At 35.4% G+C, this 23995-nt stretch overlaps 2 protein-coding genes across 5 annotated transcripts; both read right to left on the bottom strand.

Annotated features, from left to right (window-relative positions):
- Positions 1-6327: 6327 nt before the first annotated feature.
- On the bottom strand, positions 6328-11686 carry LOC126808616 (tripartite motif-containing protein 45). Of its 3 annotated transcripts, none has more exons than XM_050533473.2 (2): positions 11393-11686; positions 6328-8542 (listed from the first exon to the last, which is right to left on the bottom strand). In XM_050533473.2, exon 2 carries the CDS (start codon positions 8392-8394, stop codon positions 6919-6921), a length of 1476 nt encoding a protein of 491 aa, XP_050389430.2. In that variant the 5' UTR covers positions 8395-8542; positions 11393-11686; the 3' UTR covers positions 6328-6918. The 3 variants fall into 3 exon arrangements, with proteins under 3 accessions (XP_050389430.2, XP_050389429.2, XP_050389428.2); XM_050533472.2 differs by having other exon boundaries at positions 11476-11686; XM_050533471.2 differs by lacking the exon at positions 11393-11686 and adding an exon at positions 11221-11377.
- A 3655-nt stretch (positions 11687-15341) lies between these two features.
- Positions 15342-23836, bottom strand: LOC126828619 (arginine and glutamate-rich protein 1). Of its 2 annotated transcripts, none has more exons than XM_050558537.2 (5): positions 23552-23836; positions 20712-20822; positions 19871-20096; positions 17726-17809; positions 15342-16780 (listed from the first exon to the last, which is right to left on the bottom strand). In XM_050558537.2, the coding sequence occupies exons 1-5, from the start codon at positions 23734-23736 to the stop codon at positions 16625-16627; spliced, it is 762 nt and encodes a 253-aa protein (XP_050414494.1). In that variant the 5' UTR covers positions 23737-23836; the 3' UTR covers positions 15342-16624. The 2 variants fall into 2 exon arrangements, with proteins under 2 accessions (XP_050414494.1, XP_050414571.1); XM_050558614.2 differs by having other exon boundaries at positions 23561-23835.
- Between the last annotated feature and the right edge of the window lie 159 nt (positions 23837-23995).

The raw sequence follows: 23995 nt of genomic DNA, 5'->3' as shown, positions 1-23995 counted from the left end.
TTGTGCAAGAGTTAAATCTGCCTTTTGCAGATCTTTCTTTAGGCCTTAAATGTTATTTAAAGATCCGAGATTAAATAACGAGCTGGCAGTTCTCATAATAATAGTTAAAAACTAGATAATGTAAAGGGAATTTGCTGAAAATTTCAGTCAAATTGATCCACTCTGAACCAAGATTTTAGCAATTGAATTTTCGGCCTAACCTCGATCATCATTATTAAAGTCGGTACAATAAAAAACATAGTCTGGATTATCCATTTCATGATTAAATCATGAATGAAATTTGAGCAGCAGATCGGATCCTAATCCAATAAATAACGCAGGTTAGCGTTGACATCGAGAGTTGATTATGGTCTGGATAAGTTAATTAATGTCTAATTAATAATTTAGATAACATTTCAGGCCTAAGAAAGACCTGCAATAGGCAGATTTAGCGAATGCCTAATGCATGTTTAAACTATTAATTAGACATTTATTAACATGACAAGACCATAGTCAACTCTCGGTGCCATCTGATGGGTCTGATTTTAAACTTATTCATATCCGATCTACAATTCAACACCGGTTAACCGTAAAAATGAATAATCAAGACTTATCATAACAGTAACAATGACAATCAAGACCACAGTGTTATTGAAATGAAGATTTCTCGACTCAAGAGTGAAGTAATTTAACTGAAATTTTCAATATATTCCCTTTTTCATTATCTGTTTTTGAACTATTACAGCGAGAACTGTCAGTTCTTTATCTAATCTTCCAGAGTGCTGCTTTAAATAATCACCGTAATGGATGACTTTGAAACTTTTTATACATTCCAATTTTATTTACATCACCCATACTTGCAGGGTGCTAGGCTACACAAAGGGGGCAACAACCTCTCTCTGCTACAACTTATCATTATTAAGGGTCTTAATTATATGTATATAGTTTCGTATTGATTCACACAAGAGGATTAGATATCATCTTTATCCAACGTATATTAATTAAAATGTACATACAGAGAATTTCTTATAGTTATTAATTAAATACACAGCTGCTCATGGAGATGAATGAGTTTATATCAAATGAAATGAAATGGGGTTTAACCTCCTCATGTCCTGCTCCGATTGGACTATTGAAGGCAGGAATATGCCGGGTTCTTTTACGTGCACAGGACCTTGATTTTTCGGCCCATCATTGGCCTCTGTCCTTTGGATGTGGCCTATACTAACCCAAGATCTGTGGTTTAATCATGATGGTGCTAAGAAAGAACCTCAAGGTACCTTTAATTCAAGGGGTAACAACCAACAGACCATGTATTAAACTGTCATACTGAGAGAAGGATGGACTGCTACTTCACATATTGAGAATAACATTCTTTAGTTTTTATACGCCCACATGGAAATGTGGTTATATACCCTTCAAAAAAAGTAGGGGATATTCAGAAACAATACAAAACTGCGGAAATGCACTGCTGTTTTTATTAGAGGTAACCAGTTTACATGTATGTTAATAACAGTCCAATTGCCGACACATGAAGATATACAGTTCATATGGGCGGCTTATCTTACGGCCCCATTTCAGTCGCAGAGAGATTCACCGTCAAAAGTGAAAATGGACGGTTTTGATTTTTATCTTAATAATGAGTAATTGCTCCACCAATCCCCAGACATTCATCAATTCTTGCAGTGTTGTCTGTTGACGTCGACGAACACGTCTCCCGATCAAATTAAACGTAACACACTAAAGCAAAGATACGTTAAGTAAATCTTATGAAAGAACCGATAGGAAAGCAAACACTGATAGATAAACCAACACGCGGCAGTTTTCATCAACCCTTCCTTGAAGTGTCAAATTTGACAATGAACCCCTCCCACGTGTATGGCATTATTGCATGTCGCATGTGCAGCTCAGTGTTTCTGTTGGGGCGGTTGGTTCTTCATCTGTGAACATACTCTCAAAGAATGTCAAGTGTCCATGACTATTTATATCCCACTTTATTATGTGCATCCTTTAAATTAGTGAAACGAAGAATCCTATTGAATTTCAGCAATTTCCGTTAGTTACGTCACCCGATCTGTATGATATTTATATACATTATTTAAATTAGTGACACGAAGAATCCTATTGAATTTCAGCAAATTTTGTGTAATACACCCAGAGTTACGGCCCTTGTTTCACTTTGTTGAACCCTGTGAAAGCTTTAAGACAAAAGATCATCTTATCTGTATGAAATTTATATGCATTATTTAGATTAGTGACACGAAGAAGCCTATTAAATTTCAGGAATTTCCGTCCATTATGTGTAGAGAGTCACGGTGGCTAAGTGGGTAAGATTCTGGCTCGCTAGCCTGGAGGTCGGGTGTTTGATCCCAGTGGTTCCCCCTTGTCAGTGATGCAGGACAGAGGGCCTGACAAGGACAGCTGTCTAGTCGTTCGGATGGGACGAAAACCCGAGGTCCCGTGTACACATTGGCGTGAACGTAAGAGATCCCTTGACATTGGAATTCAATATATGAGTAGGCCGTAGCACACTGTATATGGCGTATGCCCGTCTTCATTAACCCAGATCGGAGCAGAAAGGTATGACGTTAAACCCCATTTCATTTCATTTCTTTTTCATTATGTCTAGAGTTATCGCCCTTGTTTCACTTTGTAAAACCCTGTAAATGCTCTAACGACAAAGGTTATCATCTGATCTGTATGAATTTATATGAATTATTTAAATTAATGAAACAAAAAATCCTAATTTCAGTAATTTCTGTTAATTACGCCTATAGTTATGGCCCTTGTTTCACTTTATTGAACCTTGTGAACGCTCGAATGACGAAAGTTATCATCTGATCTGTATGAAATTTATATGCATCATTAAAATAAGTGAAACAAAGAATCCTATTGAATTTCGGCAATTTCCTTAATTTCTTCTGGAGTTATGACCATTGTTTCACTTTTTTTGCACTTTGTGAATGCTCCATGACAAAATTTATCATCAGATCTGTATAACATTTGTATGCATCATTTGAATTATTGAAATGAATAATCCTATTGAATTTGGGCAATTTTCTTCTAGAGTTATCACCCTTGTTTAACTTTGTTGAATCTTGTGAACGCTCGAATGATTAAAGGTATCATCTGATCTGTATGAAATTTATACGCATCATTTAAATTAGTCAAACAAAGAAGCCTGTTCAATTTCTAATTTCTCAAGTTATGGGCCCTGTTTTACTTGTTGAACAATGTGAATGACAAGTCATCATCCGATCTATATGAAATTTATATGCATTATTTAAATTAGTAAAACGAAAAAGGCTGTTGATTTTCAACAATTTTTGTATATTACTTTCAGAGTTAAGGTCCATGTTTCAGTTTGTAGCACCTTCTGAAACCTCAAAGGACGAGAATTATAATCTAATCTAAATGAAATTGTCTTGTAAATGCTTCCATTACGTACATAAGATTAAATAATCTAATCTGTATGAAATTGTCTTGTAAATGCCTCCATTACCTACATAAGACTAAATATGAGACAACCCTTGTTGTCCGTCGGACAATTTTGCTACTGTGGGCGCATGTTTCGTTTCCTGGCAGACTATCTTTAGCATGTGGAATCAAGAAGTCACAAGTTTTAAATGATTTTGATGAAACTTGAAATGCATGATTATAATCTAAAGATCTTGGTTCCTTTCGATATGGTAAGACGCTGGCTCGCTAGCCTGGAGGTCGGATGATCGATCCCTGCATTGGCCGAGAAAGTTCATCCAGATTTTCCGGCGTGGTTCCCCCTTGTCAGCGATGCAGGATGGAGGGCCTGACAAGGACCGCTGCCTAGTCGTTCGGATGGTACAAAAAAACCGAGGTCCCGTGTACACATTGGCGTGCATGTAAAAGATCCCTTGACAATTGGAATTCGATATAAGAGTAGGCCGTAGTGCCGCTGTCGGGGCAAAATTTCCCGCATAGCACACTGTATGGCGTATGCCCGTCTTCGCTAGCTCATTTCGGAGCAGAACAGTAGGACGTTAAACCCCATTTCATTTCATTTCATTTCATTTTCCTTTCGGTATATGCTCATATCAGACCGTAACTTCCTGGATTATGGCCCTTGATTGTACGAAAAAATCTAGTTTTTAGCGTGTGGACCCTCTAGAGGACACAGTTTTTATCCGATATTAAAAAACGTTTAAATGTATCACTTTTACACCCTAATGATGGTTTAGATCGAATTTCGTCAAAATCGGACCGAAACTGCCTGAGAAAATGGCTGCTCCTGGTACGCAAATAGTGTAAAGTATGTAATACCAAGGTTGTGGACCCTCTAGATGTCACAATTTTTATCCGATTTTGATTAAACTTAAAATGTATCTTTATATCTCAAATATCCCGGGCAGTCCCTTTCGATATTCGCGCATTTAAGATCATAACTTCCAGGATTATGACCCCTGATTGTACGAAAAGTCGCTTTTTTGTAGCTTGTTTATCCGTCTCTCGCAAAATGTGGGTGTATCTTGCCTGGCAACCGCTGGTTATTTCTATGGGGATTGAATAATGGCCCCTGATTGTACGAAAAAAGCTCCGTTTAAAGCGTAATGATATAGTTATGCAGTTAGCTATTAGTTTTTAATCGGACTATTGACCGGCCATAATTTAGAACAGATATTTGCTTCCTTTACAGCAGTGTTAAGTGGGATTACGTATAATCAAACTAAACAGTGCGAGGAATATGGAGATTAACATACTGTAATTTTTATTTCTATCCCTGTTGATACGCCAGCCTCTGTTAATACCCAAAACTATGTTGATATCCCAGTCTATGTTGATACTCCAATCTCTGTTGATTGATACCCCAGTCTCTGTTGATACCCCTATTTCTGTTGATTGCTACCCAGTCTCTGTTGATACCCCAGTCTCTGATAATACCCATATGCTATGGAGTAATATTAGAACTCCAACATCTGGGCCCTTTTTCTCGAAGTCTTAACTAAAGATAAAATCCAAATTTTAGTAGATACTTCAATTTTGATTGGATAAGCACTAAAATCAATCTAATATTAAATCAAATTACTAAAGTTTGGATTTTATCTTAGTTAAAATTTCGTGAAACACGCCCTTGGTTTTAACTCAAAGCCATTAAAAACGCAATGCCTAATTCGTGAAATAGTTCTGGTAAACGTTTTCTTGGGCTTTCCTATTGCCCAATATGGGTCTCTTTTTGTGGAGTTCTGGGTTTGAACCCAATATCAGTTCTCGGTAATGAACTTTTTTCGAGCAAACGCAACACTTATTTTTGTTCTTACGATTTTAAGCAGTCCCATGTCACACGTTTTGCATGCATTCCCTGTACTCTGACCCTTTAAATACTGATCAAAATTTCAACATTCATCACTTCGGAAAAATGCCACGCCTTACACAAGAAAACAGGAACAGAGCTATTGGCATGCTAGGTCAGGGGGCTTCACAGGTAGCCGTCGCCAGACACTTTTAATGTCCACCCATCGACCAATGCTCGCCTCAGACAACGCTTCCACGCCACTGGAAGAGTTGCCGATCGACCCTGCTCAAGATCGCCACATCCGACTACAGCATCTGCGCAACAGGTTCCAGTCAGCTACTGCCAGGGGAACTGTTGGAACACGGCAACGTCAGATCAGCCCTCAAACAGTCCGAAGGCGCCTGGCTGCTATTGGGTTACGCTGCCGTCGACCTTACCATGGTCAAATCTTTTTGCATCGTCATCGACTTGCCAGACAGCAATGGGCCGCAAATCAGGGGTATCTGCACAACACACCATGGTGAAATGTCATCTTCTCGTCAACATGAACCTGATCGAACACATTTGGGATGAACTTGGACGATGGGTTCGAACTCAAGCCGTGTCACCATGAACTGTTGCAGAGTTGGCACAGGAACTCCAAAATCATTGGCAAACAATCCCACAGCGTGTAGTGAGACATCTGTGCCAATCTATGCCAAGGCGACTTAAGGCATGTGTAAGAGCCCAGGGTGGACATACCTGATATTGACTTCAGCTGATTCTGCTGTTTCATGGTTCTCTGAAGTTTCGTTTTTGTGCATTTTTAGTGAATTCTTTCATGAAATTATCTACAGATGCTTGTTGTCTTGATTTTGTCAATTTTTATGCACATTTGTTAAAAGTTGTTGCAGTAAATAAACTTTGAATTAGGCATTGCGTTTTTAATGGCTTTGAGTGTATGATTGATCACCCCATGAAAATATCAAAACTCCAACACCTGGTTTTAACTATGATTAATCATAAACATATCATACACCACCCCTCGAAAATATCAAAACTCTAACATCTGTTTTTTACATATAATTTCAATTATGGTTTAAACATATTTTATTGCAAATAAAATTATATGGTTTGTCATAAACACCTAGGTGGAGAAAATATAATATTCAATAAATAAGAAGTAATTCTAATTTAATTAGGTGTCTTTCACAAGGTCTGTGCTTTATATTTTATCACTGGAACGTAACCAAGGAAGTGTGGAAATAAACCCACCAACATAAAAAGAAATCAGGTAAGCAATATGTATAAAAATCCAGTTATACTCTTAATGTGACAGAACTTTAAATTTGCATTTGATTTAACAAATATCATTACACCAATTTGTCAATATGAATGTATTGATTGAATTAGAACATCTTTTCTTCAGGTTCCTGGGAACTATATTTATTAATTTATGTCGGTGTTTAATTATGTTTATTGAATCAATGTGTACATCCTTTAGAATATATAGTTATATTTATATATTGAATAAAAGTAAACACCTATAGTTAGTTATATTTATATATTCAATGGATGTGAACACCCTTTAGGGTCTATAGTTATATACCGAATGAATGAACACCCTTTAGAATCTACAATACTATACTTTATATATGTATGTTTATGGTGTTATTGTTGTCAGTTTTCAAACGTTAACCACGATCTATTTTTATTACTTTGACTGTAGCTTGTATAGTAAAGTTGTTGTTATCATCAATAAAACCATTTTGTTTATCAGAGAATTTATTCCAGTCTATAAATGCAGGCCAACCTCTACATCTACCAGGAATATATGTATCAATATCTTCTATATTCTTAGATTGTTGTTTATCTTGTATATTAATCAGTGTTAAGCTGCATTTGGCCTGGCTGGATTTAACATTAGCTGTTTCTTTTAATTCACTTTGTCCTAGGTAAATAGCTAGAGTTCGTACCGTTTTTGCTTTGGGTCTAGTTAACTTCTCAGCAGTAATACACCAAGGTAAACCTTGAATATAATAATCTGGACCATGCACCAAACCTGTCTTTCCTTGACGCACGATTTCATCCAAGTTGAAACTAGATGTAAAAGTTGCTTCATGTTCTTGATACAGTAGAGTTCCTAGTTGTTTTACTAGCAATGTTTTATCAATCACTGATTCTTCAAAACAAGTGTATTTTACATCAGGTATATCCAACTTTCTTAACCTACATTCTTCTTTTTCTTGTTCAACTTGTGGTATTTTGTTTAAAACCTGAACAATAGATTTTTCGTCTATAACATTTACGGTACATTTGACACTGGCTTTTAAATCTTCTATTAATATTTCCATCTCTTTCAGCGGTTTGGTCATTTTATCTATTTCCGCATCACGTGACTTCTGTATCTGGATTTTAACGTCGTCACCGAGTTGTTTGACTTCAGAGCAAATCGTTTCAACTTGTTTGTCGACAGCTGCACACGATTCGTCAGCCGATCTGTCGATATCAGTAACAAGTGCTTTCAAAGAATTTGAATATTTAGCGAATTGTTCAGTTCGGGCATCTAGATCCGCTTTTAATTGTTTCAGTTTCTCTCTCGTCTCTACCTTGATCTTGTCGTCCTGTAAATCTAAGAAGTTGTGTCCATTATGTCCGATCACAAAACAATCGGTACAGACCGATAGAGAGCAGTCTTTACAATAACATCTTATGTCTTTCTCCGGGTGGTTTGGACACACATCTTCAGATTTACTCATTGGATTATCTCCTGCCGGAGCATTAACATATACAACTACGTGATCCCGGCATACTTTAAGCGCATCATGCATTTTTCTACAACAACTACACATATATTGTTCACAATCCTCACACCTGAACTGAGAATTAACACCAGTTTTACAAACATCGCATGGTGGAACTTCTGTCTTATCAATCACCAAAACCTGTTGAACATCTACATTAGACATAAAGTCCATAACTCCACCAGCAGGGATATTAACAATATTACGACATAAAGGACATGGAAACTGATTGTTAGTAGATACTTTGTTGGTATAATCTTCTAAACAGGTGAAACAGAAAGAATGTTGACAGTCGATTATCTTTGGTTGTTGAAAGTCATTTAAACAAATACTACACAGTGGTTTATCCCTGATGTTATTAGCCATGTTGGTAATGACCTTACGGTTACGTCTGGTAGATTTGATTATCTGTAAAGGTATTTATCATATACCCTAGACTTGATTATCTCTAGGGTCATTGCATGCCCAGTGTTACGGTGTACCAGTGCTTGTCAGATGACCTCCTCAGAATATTCTGAAAAACAAAGAGTACATACAAACTTAAAGATTCATTATGGGAGATTAGATAAAGAGTTGGTAGTTCTCACTATAATAGTTAAAAACTAGATGATAAAAAGGGAATTTAGCGATTGAATTTTGAGCTTAGCCTCGATCATCATTACTAACGTCAGTACAATAAAAAAACATCGTCTCGGTTATCCACTTTTTCATTTAATCAGAAGCAGCAAAACGGGTTCTAATCCAGTAAATATCACAGGCTAGCGATGCCATCGAGAGTTGATTATGGTCTGGATAAGTTAATTAATGTCTAATTAATAATTTACATAACATTTCAGGCCAACAGAAGGACCTGCAATTGGCAGATTTAGCGCTTGCATAATGTATATTTAGGTAAAACTGCAAAGTTATATGACTTCATTGCTAATATTGACTGAGATATGGCCTGTTGAATTGGGGTACGTGAACTGGTCCAGGCCGACTTGTTCCTTTTACTCATTTTATATACCCATTTACACTAAATATGAAGTATTTTTTATCCAGATATCAAACACCTTAATTTTTTTTTTTTATTGCTCAAAAAGAAATGTACTAGAATTTAATTTGCAGAAGAAAAGAAGTTAATATTGCGAGCTCATTAACTCGCACCTATGTCATACTCATACCATATTAGCGGCCTAGTGAATATTCACTGCTAATTAGTGTGTAGATTTTGGTGTACTGATTTTATATCTTCTAGTTAGACAATATTATTGAAATTTCGGGGTTTGTAAGAGAATATTATATAGATTAAGAATTCACCATCAAATTTTCCAGAACAAGTACCGTCAACTGTGTATGGAGTGCCTTGAGTGCCAAAAATTGATACGTGTGTGTGTGTGTGTGGGGGGGGGGGGGTCGACACAGAGTAGAAATTTTACTACATTATATATTAGAAGTTGTTACTTATCGCATGTATAATGTATTTATGGGTATTGTATGAACCAACATTAAAAGCCATATCTTTGTCGGTTTCTTGTAAAATTAGCTTTGAAAATCGACTTACACAGGAATAGATAAATGCAATCTTTTTCAAACGCTAACCATGTATGGGGTCTTTTTTCCCGAATTGTTTTGAGGGAGGGGGTCACCGGATAACTTTCAGAGAATTAGGCCCACTTGACATGGAACGACCATATAATAGTATCTACAAGACTTGATTATCTATAAAGGTATTTAACATACACCCTAGAATTAATTATCTATAAAAGTATTTAACATAAACCCTAGACTTGATTATCTATAAAGAGGGGTTGGATGGCTGAATGGTTAGCGTGCGCGCGCTGTATCATAAAGTCTGTCATTGAGTCGACTGGCGTGGTTTCGAATCCCCGGTTGTACGTGACAAGGAGTAGGGTCGCCTGTCCAACCTCGTGGGTTTTCTCCGGGTCCTCCCACTGCTAAAGACCCCTACGCGCAAGCGAATTATTGAAATAAAATTAAACCATATGTTAGTCCCGAAATGACCTAGTTTGTGTCGAGTGGACGTTAAACCCCATTTCTCTCTCTCTCTGATTATCTATAAAGGTATTTATCATACACCCTAGACTTAATTATCTATAAAGGTACTTATCATACACCCTAGACTTAATTATGTATAAAGGTATTTAACATACACCCTAGACTTGATTATTTATAATGGTATTTATCATACACCCTAGACTTGATTATCTATAACAGTGTACACCCTAGAATTGATTATCTATAACAGTTTTACCAAACACCCTAGACTTGATTATCTATAACGGTATTACCATACATGTTCTTGATTATCTATAACAGTATTTAACATACACCCTAGACTTGATTATCTATACTTGATTATCTATATATAACGGTATTACCATACACCCTAGCTAGACTTGATTATCTGTAACGGTATTACCATACACCATAGACTTGATTATCTATAACAGTACATGTATTTAACATACACCCTAGCTAGACCTAATTATCTATAATGATACACCATAGACTTGACAGTTGACACCCTAGACTTGATTATCTATAAAGTATTTAACATACACCCAAGACTTACAGTACTGACCATACACCCTAGAATTGATTATCTAAAGATATTTAACATACACCCAGGGGGATCACGTGGCTAAGTGGGTAAGACGCTGGCTCGCTAGCCTGGAGGTCGGGTGTTCGATCCCTGCATTTGCCGAGAAAGTTCGTCCAGATTTTCCGGCGTGGTTTCCCCTTGTCAGTAATGCAGGACGGAGGGCCTGACAAGGACAGCTGTCTAGTCGTTCGGATTGGACGAAAAAACGAGGTCCCGTGTACAAATTGGCGTGCACGTAAAAGATCCCTTGGCAGTTGGAATTCAATATAAGAGTAGGCCGTAGCGCCGCTGCCCGGGCAAAATTTCCCTCATAGCACACTGTATGGTGTATGCCTGTCTTCATTAGCCCAGTTTAGGAGCAAAACAGTAGGACGTTTAACCCCATTTCATTTCATTTAACATACACCCTAGCTAGACTTGATTATCTATAAAGGAATTTAGCATACACCCTAGACTTGATTTTAAGGTATTTAACATACACCCTAGCTATAGACTTGATTATCTATAATGGTAGGCTTGATTATCTCATCGAGTTATATCAATGGTCTATAACATTGTTGAACACATAGTTAGACACCTAGACTTACTTTAAGAATGATTAATGATGTCGACTTATCGTTTCAATTCCAGTAACCCACATAAGTTCTAATATCAATGTATAACTTATTGTTGTAAAATGTCATTCAGTTAAAATAACATTAGTAGACTACTGCCTTACAGTCTGTGTCGTTTGACTGTTTAACTTGTCTAATGTATTACCTTTCTATATAGGCCACATATCAAACGTCAGCCTACATGTATATTAAATATATATAATATAATATATACTATAATTGGCCTACACAATATTAAATAACGTTCACTGTTTATGCGGTACAGATTATAATATGAACATCCACAACAGTCAGTGAAACACACAGAAGACTTAGTCCTAAACAAGCTACACTCTTCCCAGAACTGTATAAATGTCACTCCTGTAGTACTAGTACTAGAACCTGGCTTTTTGAACTGATAGCAGATATGAAAATGGATTCAGACCAACAAAAATGAATGTAGATTTTCTAAAAATTATTTACTTCCGGTTTGTGATTAATAGACTCGCATACCCAGCCAATTTTCTATGGAAGAAAACGTTGCCATTATTATTATTACCCAAAAAAAGAAGTAATAAAAAAATCTATAAAATTCTATGGTACTCATTCCTACAGACAACTTTAGTAACCCAATTTGCAAACTACAGAATACTACAGTATTCCTTCCTATACATTACTGTAGAATTCTCTACAGGAAGTGCAATGAAAAACCTATAATATAACACACAGAGTAAAAATAAGTATTTTCCTAATAGAAATTTCCCCACAAATTTGTAGGAAAAACTATAGGTATTCGCTACAGAAACTGTAGAATATAGTATGGTCATATTTCCTACAGGCCCCTAAAATTTTGTAGAGTACTATAGAATTTTATTCTGTAGAAATAGGGACCCCCTCCCATGCTCGGATTAAATGAATATATATATATTTAGATAAATATTAGAACAAAAATGGCATGTATGTAAATATCAAAAAATATTGTAGCTAAAAGTCGAGTTTTTGGTCTATGAAAAACTTTAAATGTTTTATCTTGATTTCACATCGCTTAGTTAAATATATAGCTAAATGTGCTGTTTTTCGTAGGTATAAATGCTAAATACTAAAAAATCTAAAGTTCAACATTTAGCTAAATATATAAACATTTAGCTAAATATAAACATTTAGCTAAATATATAAACATTTAGTTAAATATATAAACATTTAACTAAATATATAAACATTTAACTAAATATATATATTTAGTTAAATATATAAACAGTTAACTAAATATATAAATATCATGCTAAATATAAATGTTTAGCTAAATGTATAACTATTTAACTAAATATATATTTGTGGTCCCGCCAATATTTCTATTATCGTAAGCGACACAAAAAACTGCGCATAATATGATGACGTGTACCCGACACGTGAGCCTTGGCACAATAGGCCTACTAGCAATTAGAAATGGAAGCTGACCACGAACTTGTAACCCGAATCACGGCCGCGGTACCCCGTGCCGTTCGCACAGATCAAGGCAAGGTGCAGTCAATGGAAAGTTGTACACTACGTCATCGTTTAGTGTGAAGTCGCTTACAACAATAATTATTTTACAAACGGCGTGGTACGGTTGCGCTTTGTAAATTGAACTATATGTTTAGCTAAATATATAATTATTTAGTTAAATATATAAATATTTAGCTAAATATATATTATTTAGCTAAATATATATTATTTAGCTAAATATATAGTATTTAGCTAAATATATATTATTTAGCTAAATATATAAATGTTTAACTAAATATATAAATGTTTAACTAAATATTTTAACATTTAACTAAATATATATTTATCTAAATGTTTAAACATTTAACTAAATATTTAGCTAAATATTTATATATCATCAAATCTCTTTTTTTGGTTTTAATATTCAATGCTAAATGTTAAATATGAAAATAGAGACAAATCAAGACACATTTATATATATATTATGTTAAATGTTGAGTTTTTGTTGTATTTTTAGTTTAAATATTAAAAGTGAAAAATTTGCACACAAGTCGAGATTTAACTATATATATAAATTTAAATTAAATCTAGTGTTTTTTGCTATATAAAAAGCTAAATAATTAATTTACAAACGGCGCCCCATAAATGAAGAACATTTAGCAAAGTGACTTCCAGTAACCCGAGATATACGCCAAAATGACGCTAGAGACCGTGTTTCTTTCAAATATTGTCCATCCCGCGGGGCATGTGATCCCAAAAGCTAGTTTAGCACAGTCTTACTCACCGAGCAACCGTGGCTCCCGTAACTGACTATGGTAAATAACCAATGGGATCAAAGGTGGGGATGAAGAGAGAGGGAGAGTGCGTGTATGTAACGTTCATTGGACACAGCCTAGATAATTTCGGGACTAACATATGGTTCAATTTATTTCAATAATTTGCTTCCGCGTAGGGGTCTTAAGCAGTGGGAGGAAACTGGAGGACCCAAGAGGTTGGTCAGGCGACCCCTACTCCTTGTCACATACAACTGGGGAATTGAAACCCTGCCACTTAAGTCAATGACAGAAATTATGATACAACGCGCGCGCAACTCGCACTAACCGTTCGGCCATCCAACCCCTCCGGGATCAAAGATGGCCCAGATCCATAAATGGTCGAGCATGGGAACTAGGATGGCTATGGACTCCTGCACATAAGAGAACTATCTACTATACTTCAATCTCTGCACCAAATCCAACAATTAGTATACTGTTCTGTAATGCGGTCCTACTATATGATGAAGAGCCCCGGGGAAGAACGATCTAAGTCACCTTTTCAATGAACCCCAGTTAATGGTACCATCTGGTAACAAATTGTATAAGCTTTCTGTGGAACAATCAATTTCAGGTAAGAACGATAGTAGTCAAATCGAACCAAGGCCCTTGTGAAATGGCCTCCCCGACAAATACGTCTATCATACCCTTTATTTGACCTTAAAGATAGGTTCCCAGAAAAGTATTTATCGGGTGTTCATTTCAAATAAAAGTATGGCAATTTTGGTATATATGGAAAGTAGAGATATCCAATCTTACTATAAAAATACTGGATTCCTCGAAAAACACTCATGGAGCGTATACAGGACAAAAATGTAAGGGTTCACCCGAAACGACAGCCCGACGATTAGGAATGTCTGCACGCGTGACGTCGAAGGTTGCATGCGAAGATTGAGCGCTTGGTGTACATGTTGACAAACTTTAAGAGTTAGACGTACAAGACTTTCTGAGATAAAAATCACAGAAAAAGACGCGGGCAGTGGATAATCCGAGAATTTAATTAGGATTCGATAAATGTAATAAATAGTCAGTGATTAAAGACATCGTCTTGTGTATGCAATGAATTCTCCTCCAACCTCGCAAGGGTTGCTATAGGTACCGAGGGAGGTTAGTCACGTGACACAAACATGACTTCTTTTGGTCAATTACAATGTTTTGAGAAGGATTTGAAGCAAAATTATGATAAATTAATTAGTTTGAATATGTTTTTAGTCCAAATATATCATTAAATCACCCAGTTTGTATGTGGGAATGTATCTTTAATTTGGCTGAAAAGTGGAAGCCAGTTGTTGTACTGGTAATTATGATTCGTATTAACTATCATTTTGAAGTTGTAATTAAGCCCACTCCTTGTTCTGTTCGGATCAAGCATTTTTGTCCAAAAGTCTGTTTTGGCTTTTATGCAAAAAGACAAAAATGTGACTTAGATCGTTCTTCCCCTGAACTCGGGTGTTTTTTTTTTGTATTCGTTCGCTTGTTGAGCATTGGAACTGGGATAGTTTTGTTTTAGGCGTTGTATTCTTTCACTTGTTGAGCATTGGAACTGGGATAGTTTTGTTTTAGGCTTAAATTCTTTCACTGGTTGTGACAATTAAATTCTCTCAATCCCAAAATTTGTGAAAGTGGGGATTTCGTGCTACAACTCATGCACCGTTTTTAAATACGTCACGATTCTGCTCACACCACGGAATTGATAGGACTGAATTCCCCTCCACTTGATTGCAATTCTGTCAATTCAGGACTGATAATCAAGCATCTTCTAATGGACCTAAGTAACTCCCCAATATCATCTCTGGTTTGGTTTAAGAACACAGAACACAATTTTCTAGTTTTATTGAAAAAAAAAGAATAGTTGTTGTAAATCCCCACCTCATGCATTCACTCTCCGATATACACACAGACACAAACTAGTACAGGATCCAGAAAATTAATTTCATCAACATCAAGTCAGAATAAATAAATTACCGTAATTCATTTTTGGGACGACGATTTCAATTAAGGATGCATTATGTAAGATTTAGATAAGAGTTAATGGTTCTTGTTTTAGTTTGCCAAACACTGGTTAAAGATACATTATGTAAGATTTAGATAAAGCACTGATCATTCTTGCTATAACAGTTATGAAAAATGAATATATTGAAAATTTTAGCCAAATTATCTTATTTTGAGAACATATATAAAAGTCTTGATTGTTATGATTACTTTTTAAAATAAATCATTAAATAGCGATCATGTTTCAATCCAGTGAAAATTGTGACCCTCCAATGATCTAGAGAGTTGATTATAGGCTTGTCATGTTAATAAATGTCTAATTAATAATAAAACATTCAAGGCCAAAATAAAGAACTGCAATTGGCAGATCTTACATACTGCATCTTTAATAAAGTTACCCCTTTTCAAGGTTTTATAAAAAATACTTACCTAAATAAATTGACAAAAAAGGAACCAGGCCATGCTGATGAAAAATGATTTTGAAAGCAAATACGAAGGACTAAGAAATATACATTTTTTTTCTTATAAATTTAAATAATAGAATATCTAGTGTAAAAAATGACTTGAAATAATTATAGATGAGAAAAAGAGCACAACACACACAGCCATCCCTTTACCCCCTTCCACAATGTCCTCGAACACTCTCCCTCCCCCAACCCCACCTGTCATAGATTCATATTATTTTGTTTAATAAAACATTGTATTGACAGACGAATACCACAATGTCCTCGACCTCCCCAACCACTAACTGTCATGACTCAAACTTTCATGATTACTAAATATTTTAGTGATAGGCGAATTGTTGTTTGTCCCTGAATAGAAGTCATTGCATGGTAAGAAATCTTCCATTAATACACAGAAACCTTCTTAAACAAAGATCTCAAATTCTTTATGGATGCCGCGCTACTCACTTTAGATCATCACACTATGATTCACTATAAACAAATTATATTTGTTTTTACTCTCTGTTAGAAACAGTAGAATACACGTTTTGTTGGACTGCTCGATTAAATCACTCAACCATTGTGCTTGTATTTGATAAGTTATTTTTTCGTGGAGAAAGTTTTGTTTTAAAAGACTTTTGCGTGTGCAGTTAGTTTCACCGGTCATCATTTAAACGAAAACGATAGTTTCGGTCGATTGTTCTTTTTATTTAAAACCATGTCCTGTTCACGTTTCACACGTCTTTTATCCTCCTCCTCAAATTGTTGTTTTGCTTCTAACATTTTTCGTTGTTCTTCAACTAATTTTAACTGTTCTTCAGCCTGAAAGATAATTAGAAATATTTTTATGATGTTTGGAATTTAAAAGGTCAGTCTTCCACATACTTGTAGTGGATACACGTTTTTGGCAGTGAAAAAGTAGGTTGAATGCCAATGTAATGGTTCTATGTAACCAGCGAAAACCTGTAAATAGAAAACAGGCCTTACAATGGAAATGAAACACGCAGGTTCTGTCATCAACATCATCCGCCCTTGTATACTAAAAACTATGCCAAATTTGTTTCCATGCCAACGCCAGGATCAACCCTTGGTCCCACTGTTAGCCATTCTGCACTGAGCTACATGTATCTACATGTACTCTACTTCGAGAATAGATCTCTCCCTAAATGGCCGCCATATCCAACAATTAGTATACTGTTTTGTAATGCGGTCCTAATAATTAAACCTTTTTAATTGTATTAAATGGAAGCAGAATATATACTTCTCAAAATTCTCGAACTTTACTTGTTTTCGACTAAAATCATCGATTTAGGACTTAAAATGTCAGTCAACTAGTTTAGTGTCTGTTCTCAAGCGGAGCTACATGTAATTATAGACAGACAGTTTAAGTTTAGTATGCTTGTTAGCGAGCCAGCATCTTATTCACTGAGAGACTTCAGCTCCCCACTCTTTAATTGAGAGTAAACGGTATCTTTAAGAGAGTCAACGGCTTACATTGTAAGAGAAAGAGGGAATTAGGTCATTTCTGGACTAACATATGGTTTAATTTTATTTCAATAATTTGCTTACATGTAGAGGTCTCTAGCAGTTGGTGAAAACCCCCGAGGTTGGACAGGAGATCCTACTCTGTTTCGCGTACAATCAGGGAATCAAAACCATGTTACTTTCAAGACTAAGATGAAAGACCTTATGATTTAATGCAGACTTGTTAAATCATTTGCTCCCCCCCCCCCCAACCTTTAATCTAATTAATTAAGTGTATCTTACTAATTTTTTCTGTGCTTCTTCCATTTTACGATTATTTTCCTCCATAATTTTTTCCAATTCTAATCTCTTCTGACGTTCTTCTTCCTAAAAAAACAGAAGATAAACAGCTAGTAGACACGCCTTTAAATAAATGCACAGCCACACAATTATGACAGGTACGGGCAGCGGGGATGGGGACAAATTGGGTTAATCAGAAAGAAAAAAAAACATTAATTAAACGAAGAAAAAAGCTTGGACTGATTTTTGTTTTATTAAATATTGCTTTAATTAATTTTCACAAAACATTAAATATAATACTAACTTGAAACCCAATCGGTTTCAAAACTAAGAGGGTAGGTTGCAAAATTATATATAATTGTTTTTAAAAACAAATATAGAAATGAATTCTAACTTCTGAGAACATTTATATTGTTTTCATTCTCTCTCTCTGGAATCTCTTGACCACTAATTCTGGAATTCATTTACGATTTTAACAATTTTTAAATTTAAATTAAATCAAACTATCTTTCGATCAATAATTATACATTTTCTTTAAATGTCTAATTCTTTTTTTTAAAACTTATAAACGTTTGCAAACCAATTAAATAAATCCAGAATTCTTGACCAATTGTCCCTAGAAATCTGTAATAAATGATTTTATTGATTAGAAACACAAAATAAATTAAATAAACATAGAATTTTGTTTACACAAATGTCTGTTGCTGGTTATCTTCTTGTTTTGCATGTTTATGTGTTCTCACCATATGACTGGCTATGCCTCAAGCTTCTTATAAATAATATACACAGGGGCTTGTAATGTACAGGGGCGTGAAACATGATTCATTTGTTACCTCCAAGATATCTTGTACGTACCACACACGGCCAAACTGGGCGTCCATCTTGGTTTTTCTTCTATCCTACACTTTACACGTCATTTCATTTCAATATGGCTGAACAATTTTTACATTGTGTTTAACTGAAGTGTTTTTTGAGTCAATGAATGTTTATTTTGAGTTGCATTTTTCAACAGTCTTTCACTACTCTATTTCAATCAGTTCACACATTTATACAAACCAGAAAACTTTCATAGAAGTCGTCCTAAAGTTTTAACACTTAATAAATCTAGGCCATATATTTTTTTTTCTGAATCCTGTGTTAATGATTAACGTCTACACATTTAAAATTAAACGGAGATGCAAATACGACAAAAAAAAGAAAATCTGATGAAAGTTCTATACTTGCATTTATTGCGTGTACAGTATTTAAATTCCGTGGAAACGTTCGCTCCACTGAACGGGCAGAGATATCTATCTTTAACCTTTGACCTATAAAACTTGTGAAGGGAAGAACATGAACTAAATGAACTTAACACTAAACAGCCCTCCAGAGTCTTAAAAATATATTTCATAATACAAACAGATAATTGCCGACGTCTTGCTGATAAATATTTTGAAAATTTCCACTAGCTGAAAGGAAAGTTCTTTATTAATCATTCATCATGACGTGTAAAAAGGTTTCTTCGTTCATTTGCTAGTTCATGGTGGGAAGAGGTTGATTTGGATGGTAGAAAATTTTAAAGTAATATTTACACATTACTGACATTACTAGTTTGTAATTTCAATTATTATGTGTAACTTCATCCCAGCCATGACAGCATGTTGAACTAAAATTTTGGAGAGTACTTTTGGCATACCTTGAAGAAAAGAGACGCATTAATTGCTATGATCTGAGATGGAAAATTCTAAAAACTATTGTGAATTTAATTCAAATAATAAAAATTAATTTATATAGTGCCAACAAGTCAACACTGCGACCTGCTCACCAGCACTTTACATAAATATAACTTAAAAATTAAACATTTACATCAACGATGAAAGCTACTGAATAAAAAATATATAAACATTTAAATTCTTACTAACCTCTATATGAATTTTAAAATTTAAAATTAAAATTATATGCTGCATACATTTAAGATACAAATATGTTTTACCTATGTCAATGACAAATAAGTTCTCAGATTACAGCAATTTGCTGATTAAGGATGTAAGGGGCTACAGTAATAAACTTTATCGTGTTCAATGTAGGAATGGTTAAAAAAAGAAACTAAGAGTATATTTAAAAGGCATGCCAGAAGCACCTCACGTCCAAAAAGATTCAACCGCCTACCTCTTTTAGTTTTTGAGCCTCGACCTCTGCCTCACGCTGTTTTTCCAGTTCTACCAACATTTGTTTTTCCATGATCTGCTTGGCTTCTTCCACTCGACGTAAAACCTCAGCCTCGATCTCGTCTTTCCGTCTTTCTAATTCTTCTTCAACACGTTTAGCCACCAATTCTTCAACCCGTCTGGCGACCTCCTCCTCAATCAACTTCTCTTCCAATTCCTTCTGTCGTCTGAAATTGAAATATCACAGAAATTATTTAATTGAAATTTAAATTCATGCCAAAAAATATCACAAATGTAAATGAAATGAAATCAAATTATATATGCCAAAAAACAAGACTGTCAACAACATCCTTGTACACAAAATAAAAACTATATCATGTCAAATTTGTTTCCATGGAAACACCAAATTAAATCTGAGAGATTGCTAATTAGCAAAAAGTGAACTACTATAACTGGTGGATGTTTGTACAAATATTCATAAAGAGAGAGAGAGAGAGATTAACTGCCACTTAACACAAAATAGGTCATTTCAGGACTCTATTTTATTTCAATAATTTGTTTGAGGCTTGTGCGTAGGGGTCCTTGGCGGTGAGGGGAAACCAGAGTACCCGGAGAAAACCCACATGGTTAGACAAACAACCCTACTCCTTGTCACCTACAAGCAGTAATCAAAACCATGCCACTTGACTGAATGACAGATCTTATGATGCAATGCACAGGCGTTAAACAACTAGACCACCCATCACCCCTACTTCTATAAATGAAATGAAGTTTAACATTCTACTGTTCTGCAACGACTGGTCTAATGAAGATGGAAATTCTTTAAAACATCTTCAACTTACAATATTCTTTGTTTTTCTATTTCGGCTTTCTTTTCCTCTTCTTCACGTCGTTTTGCTCGTAAAATGAGATCATCATCGCTACTTGAACTACTTGATGATACAGATCTCTTTCTGTGAATATAAATAAAATCATACATAAGTCAAAACTGGGGGGTCCACAAGTTACTCATTAAATTTGGCAATAATAATATCTTTATTCAATATTGCCTATTCAAAAAAACAACCAACCAGTAACTTGGCTGATGTTCCCCAAATTAATCCCAAACTAAATAGACCGTACTGATTAATTACTTAACCACATTTATCTTTTTCTAAAGTAAAAGCAATTGTGTCCAAGGTCTGCCATTAGTCATGCTAAACCAGTTTGACCATTCTTCGGCTTAATGACAGCCCTGGATAATCCACACTATTCTATACAAGGCTTTATTAGTTGATAGTTGCGTAGACCATGTCACACATACGATGGCTAATTTCAGGTTAATAGGACTAATGGAGACAACAGAGAAATGGTTCCACTACTGGTGTCTTCCGTCTTGCTCCAGCCACAGTAGTGGATCATTCTAAGGCCTTCCATTAAGCAAGTTTTGTAGTCTATACCTGTAATTCCCTTAATTTCCAATTACACTGACCCCAAACTGTACCGCACAAAGCTTAACATAATACAAACCAATTCCCCTTGTAATAAAGGTGTAACCTTACCGTATAATTATATGTCACCCGAAAATACAGAAAAACTGTTTGGTAAGATAAGATTAAGATTTCAGTGTTCCACTTTTCACTATTTGTAACATTACTTATTTCCATGCAAACTGTGATGACACACTGTATGAGACTTTGTGTTGAAAATTTGCAACTGAACCTAATTTTACTTGTGGCAAACTGTGCAAAGCCTTATATAGTGTATCAATTATAGTCGCGGAGAATACGGGATGCAGGTACAATATTGTAGGTGGAGATCAAATAATTTTCAAAATATTACCGTAATTCAGAATCGTTAACGTTAAGATTTTTTTACGGCTTTATTAGTCGATAATTGTGTAGGCCTAGAACTGGAGACCACTGAAGACCGCCTATGTCTGTTCTTTGAAATGAGAAATACTCAAATAGGCACTTGAGTGTGTCTTTCGTAAATTTTTTTAATATAGTAGCTAGGGGGCTGAGACAGTGTTGCACTCAGCTATGGACGATTTTGAACCCCACTTCATCTGTTTTGGGACATGTATTCGCTGAGCTAGTACAGACTTTTCTCATGGAATTTGGGTCGGAAACCATGTGTCATGTGTTTGTATGGTTGTGTTGTTGCACAAATAAGTTTCATTTTGGTGAAATAATTATATCTCTAGCTATTTTCGTTTCTGAGATATGGAGTGGGGTTGAAAATTGAAGCAAAATGGCTCATTTCGCGGAAAGGGGCCCTGACAGTCGAATGGGATTACTAAACGGACAGTAACTTAGTCAAATCTGCTCCGATTCTGATAAACTTGGTCACGGCTAAGCCAGCTTTCGGAAAATAACAACTTACAAGGTTATCGACAAAAAATTAATATCTAAAAAATAGCTGCCGGTAGGCTTGGGCGATAATGAAAAATAAATATCGTGATAATAATTTATCTAATATCACGATAAACGATATTATCGTGATAATTTTTACGTGTGTCTATAGAAGTCTAATTTTGAATTCTTGTTAAGGTCTTGACCCCTGTCTTGTGTGCATACTGTATCAAATACTAATAAAGAAAAAGGTATGTTGTATTTATTATTTTATTAATATCAACCCTGGCAATCCCGTATAAATAAAAGCTTTTGTACTGACTTGGGTGTCGTGTTCGCAAATGATGATATAGGTTGGTTGTGTTGCCACCTTTAGCCATTACTGGATTTGTGCAAACTTTGCAGAATATTGTGGCCTGGTCTACGTCGTTTGGCTTAAACCCAAAGAAAGTCCAAACGGGACTGGAGGAATTTTTTTTAGGCAGCAAATCGTCGCTTGTTGTCACTTTTTTACTGTTGCTAGACGCCATGATGGATATTTACCCTTGACCCGCCGGTACGTAATATGCTATATTTTATACTTGTAGACGAATTTAATTCTATCAATAGAATGACATACTAGTTAGTCGAAGCAGAATATTAAGTTTTAATATAACGATAATATGTAACCAGAACTAGCAGGGTTCTAAAATCTACTTGTCTGAAAATCAGAACAGTGACAGTTGCGACTGGGGTAAATACTCTCCAACCTTGACCTTGCCAAACACATTTTCCTCGCTTACTAGTCCAAGCGACGATGTATTATCATCAATATTGGGACATGATAATTATCATAATCGCGATAATTTTTTTAAGTCACGATAAACCGGTTTTTCGATATTTTTAAGTAAGTTCGATATGATAAAATCGCCGATGATTTTATCACGGTATACCGAAATACCGGTATATCGCCCAACCCTAGCTGCCGGTCGCTAAATATTGTGAATCTCAGTCTGGACTGTGAGAGGGGCCTAGTTCAGGAATAACTCTACCCTGGTTGACATCTGTAAAACAGGAATAACTCTACCCTGATTGACATCTGTAAAACCTATGGGAGGCTGGAGAGAGGTCAGATATTTTGGAGTTGACAGAAGTCAAATGCACCAATAGGCCTAATAGCATAGGCTGAATAGGCCTACTAGTACTTAAGCCAAGGCATCGGCCATCGGGGATGTGAAAAGTTTTCTTTGACAACATTAAAAAGTTATAGCAACTTGGCAAATATTTACAGTTAATCCAGTAAAATAACTTTTATGAAATGAAATTTGTAAAAAAAAAAAATGCCAAGCAAAGCTAAGCGGGTTGTTTACTTTTCACACCTTCTTTTCCTCTCCCGTTCTCGGTCTCTATCTCGCGACCTCGATCTATATCGACTGCTGCCATGGCGACTGCTTCTTTCTCTAGACTGTGATCGCGAGGTATTCCTTCTTTTCTTTTTTGTTCTTGCATGTCTATGTCTGCTCGAGGATCTGCTGCGACTTCTTGACCTTCCCATGACGATTCTGGTCTGGAAAAAACGACCACAGACGTTCAACTTCTATCTAAACATCTGCCGTAAGCTTATTCAATATGGCGGATTTGTGGAAGACTGATCAAATTGCAAAACTAATCGATAAATTATCTCGTGCGTATTTTGTACCAATTCTTATATTCTCATCAATTAATTTATTATCTAAAATATCCACTACATATATTCCAGTTTATAATAATTCACATGCATAAATAATAAGCATAGATGGATTGGTCTAAAACTA

This window comes from Patella vulgata, chromosome 1 (assembly GCF_932274485.2).
Source record: "Patella vulgata chromosome 1, xgPatVulg1.2, whole genome shotgun sequence".
Taxonomy (NCBI): domain Eukaryota; kingdom Metazoa; phylum Mollusca; class Gastropoda; family Patellidae; genus Patella; species Patella vulgata.
Note: the sequence above shows the minus strand (reverse complement) of the source record. Positions and strands in the feature narration are given on the sequence as shown.

Coding starts and splice junctions, on each gene's coding strand:
- LOC126808616 (XM_050533473.2), bottom strand. CDS start 8,394: ATGGCTAATAACATCAGGGATAAACCACTGTGTAGTATTTGTTTAAAT.
- LOC126828619 (XM_050558537.2), bottom strand. CDS start 23,736: ATGGGAAGGTCAAGAAGTCGCAGCAGATCCTCGAGCAGACATAGACAT. Junction 17,810..19,870: donor AGGCTCAAAAACTAAAAGAG/GTAGGCGGTTGA, acceptor CTGTTTTTTTAG/GAAGAAGAACGTCAGAAGAG. Junction 16,781..17,725: donor AAGAAGCACAGAAAAAATTA/GTAAGATACACT, acceptor ATTATCTTTCAG/GCTGAAGAACAGTTAAAATT.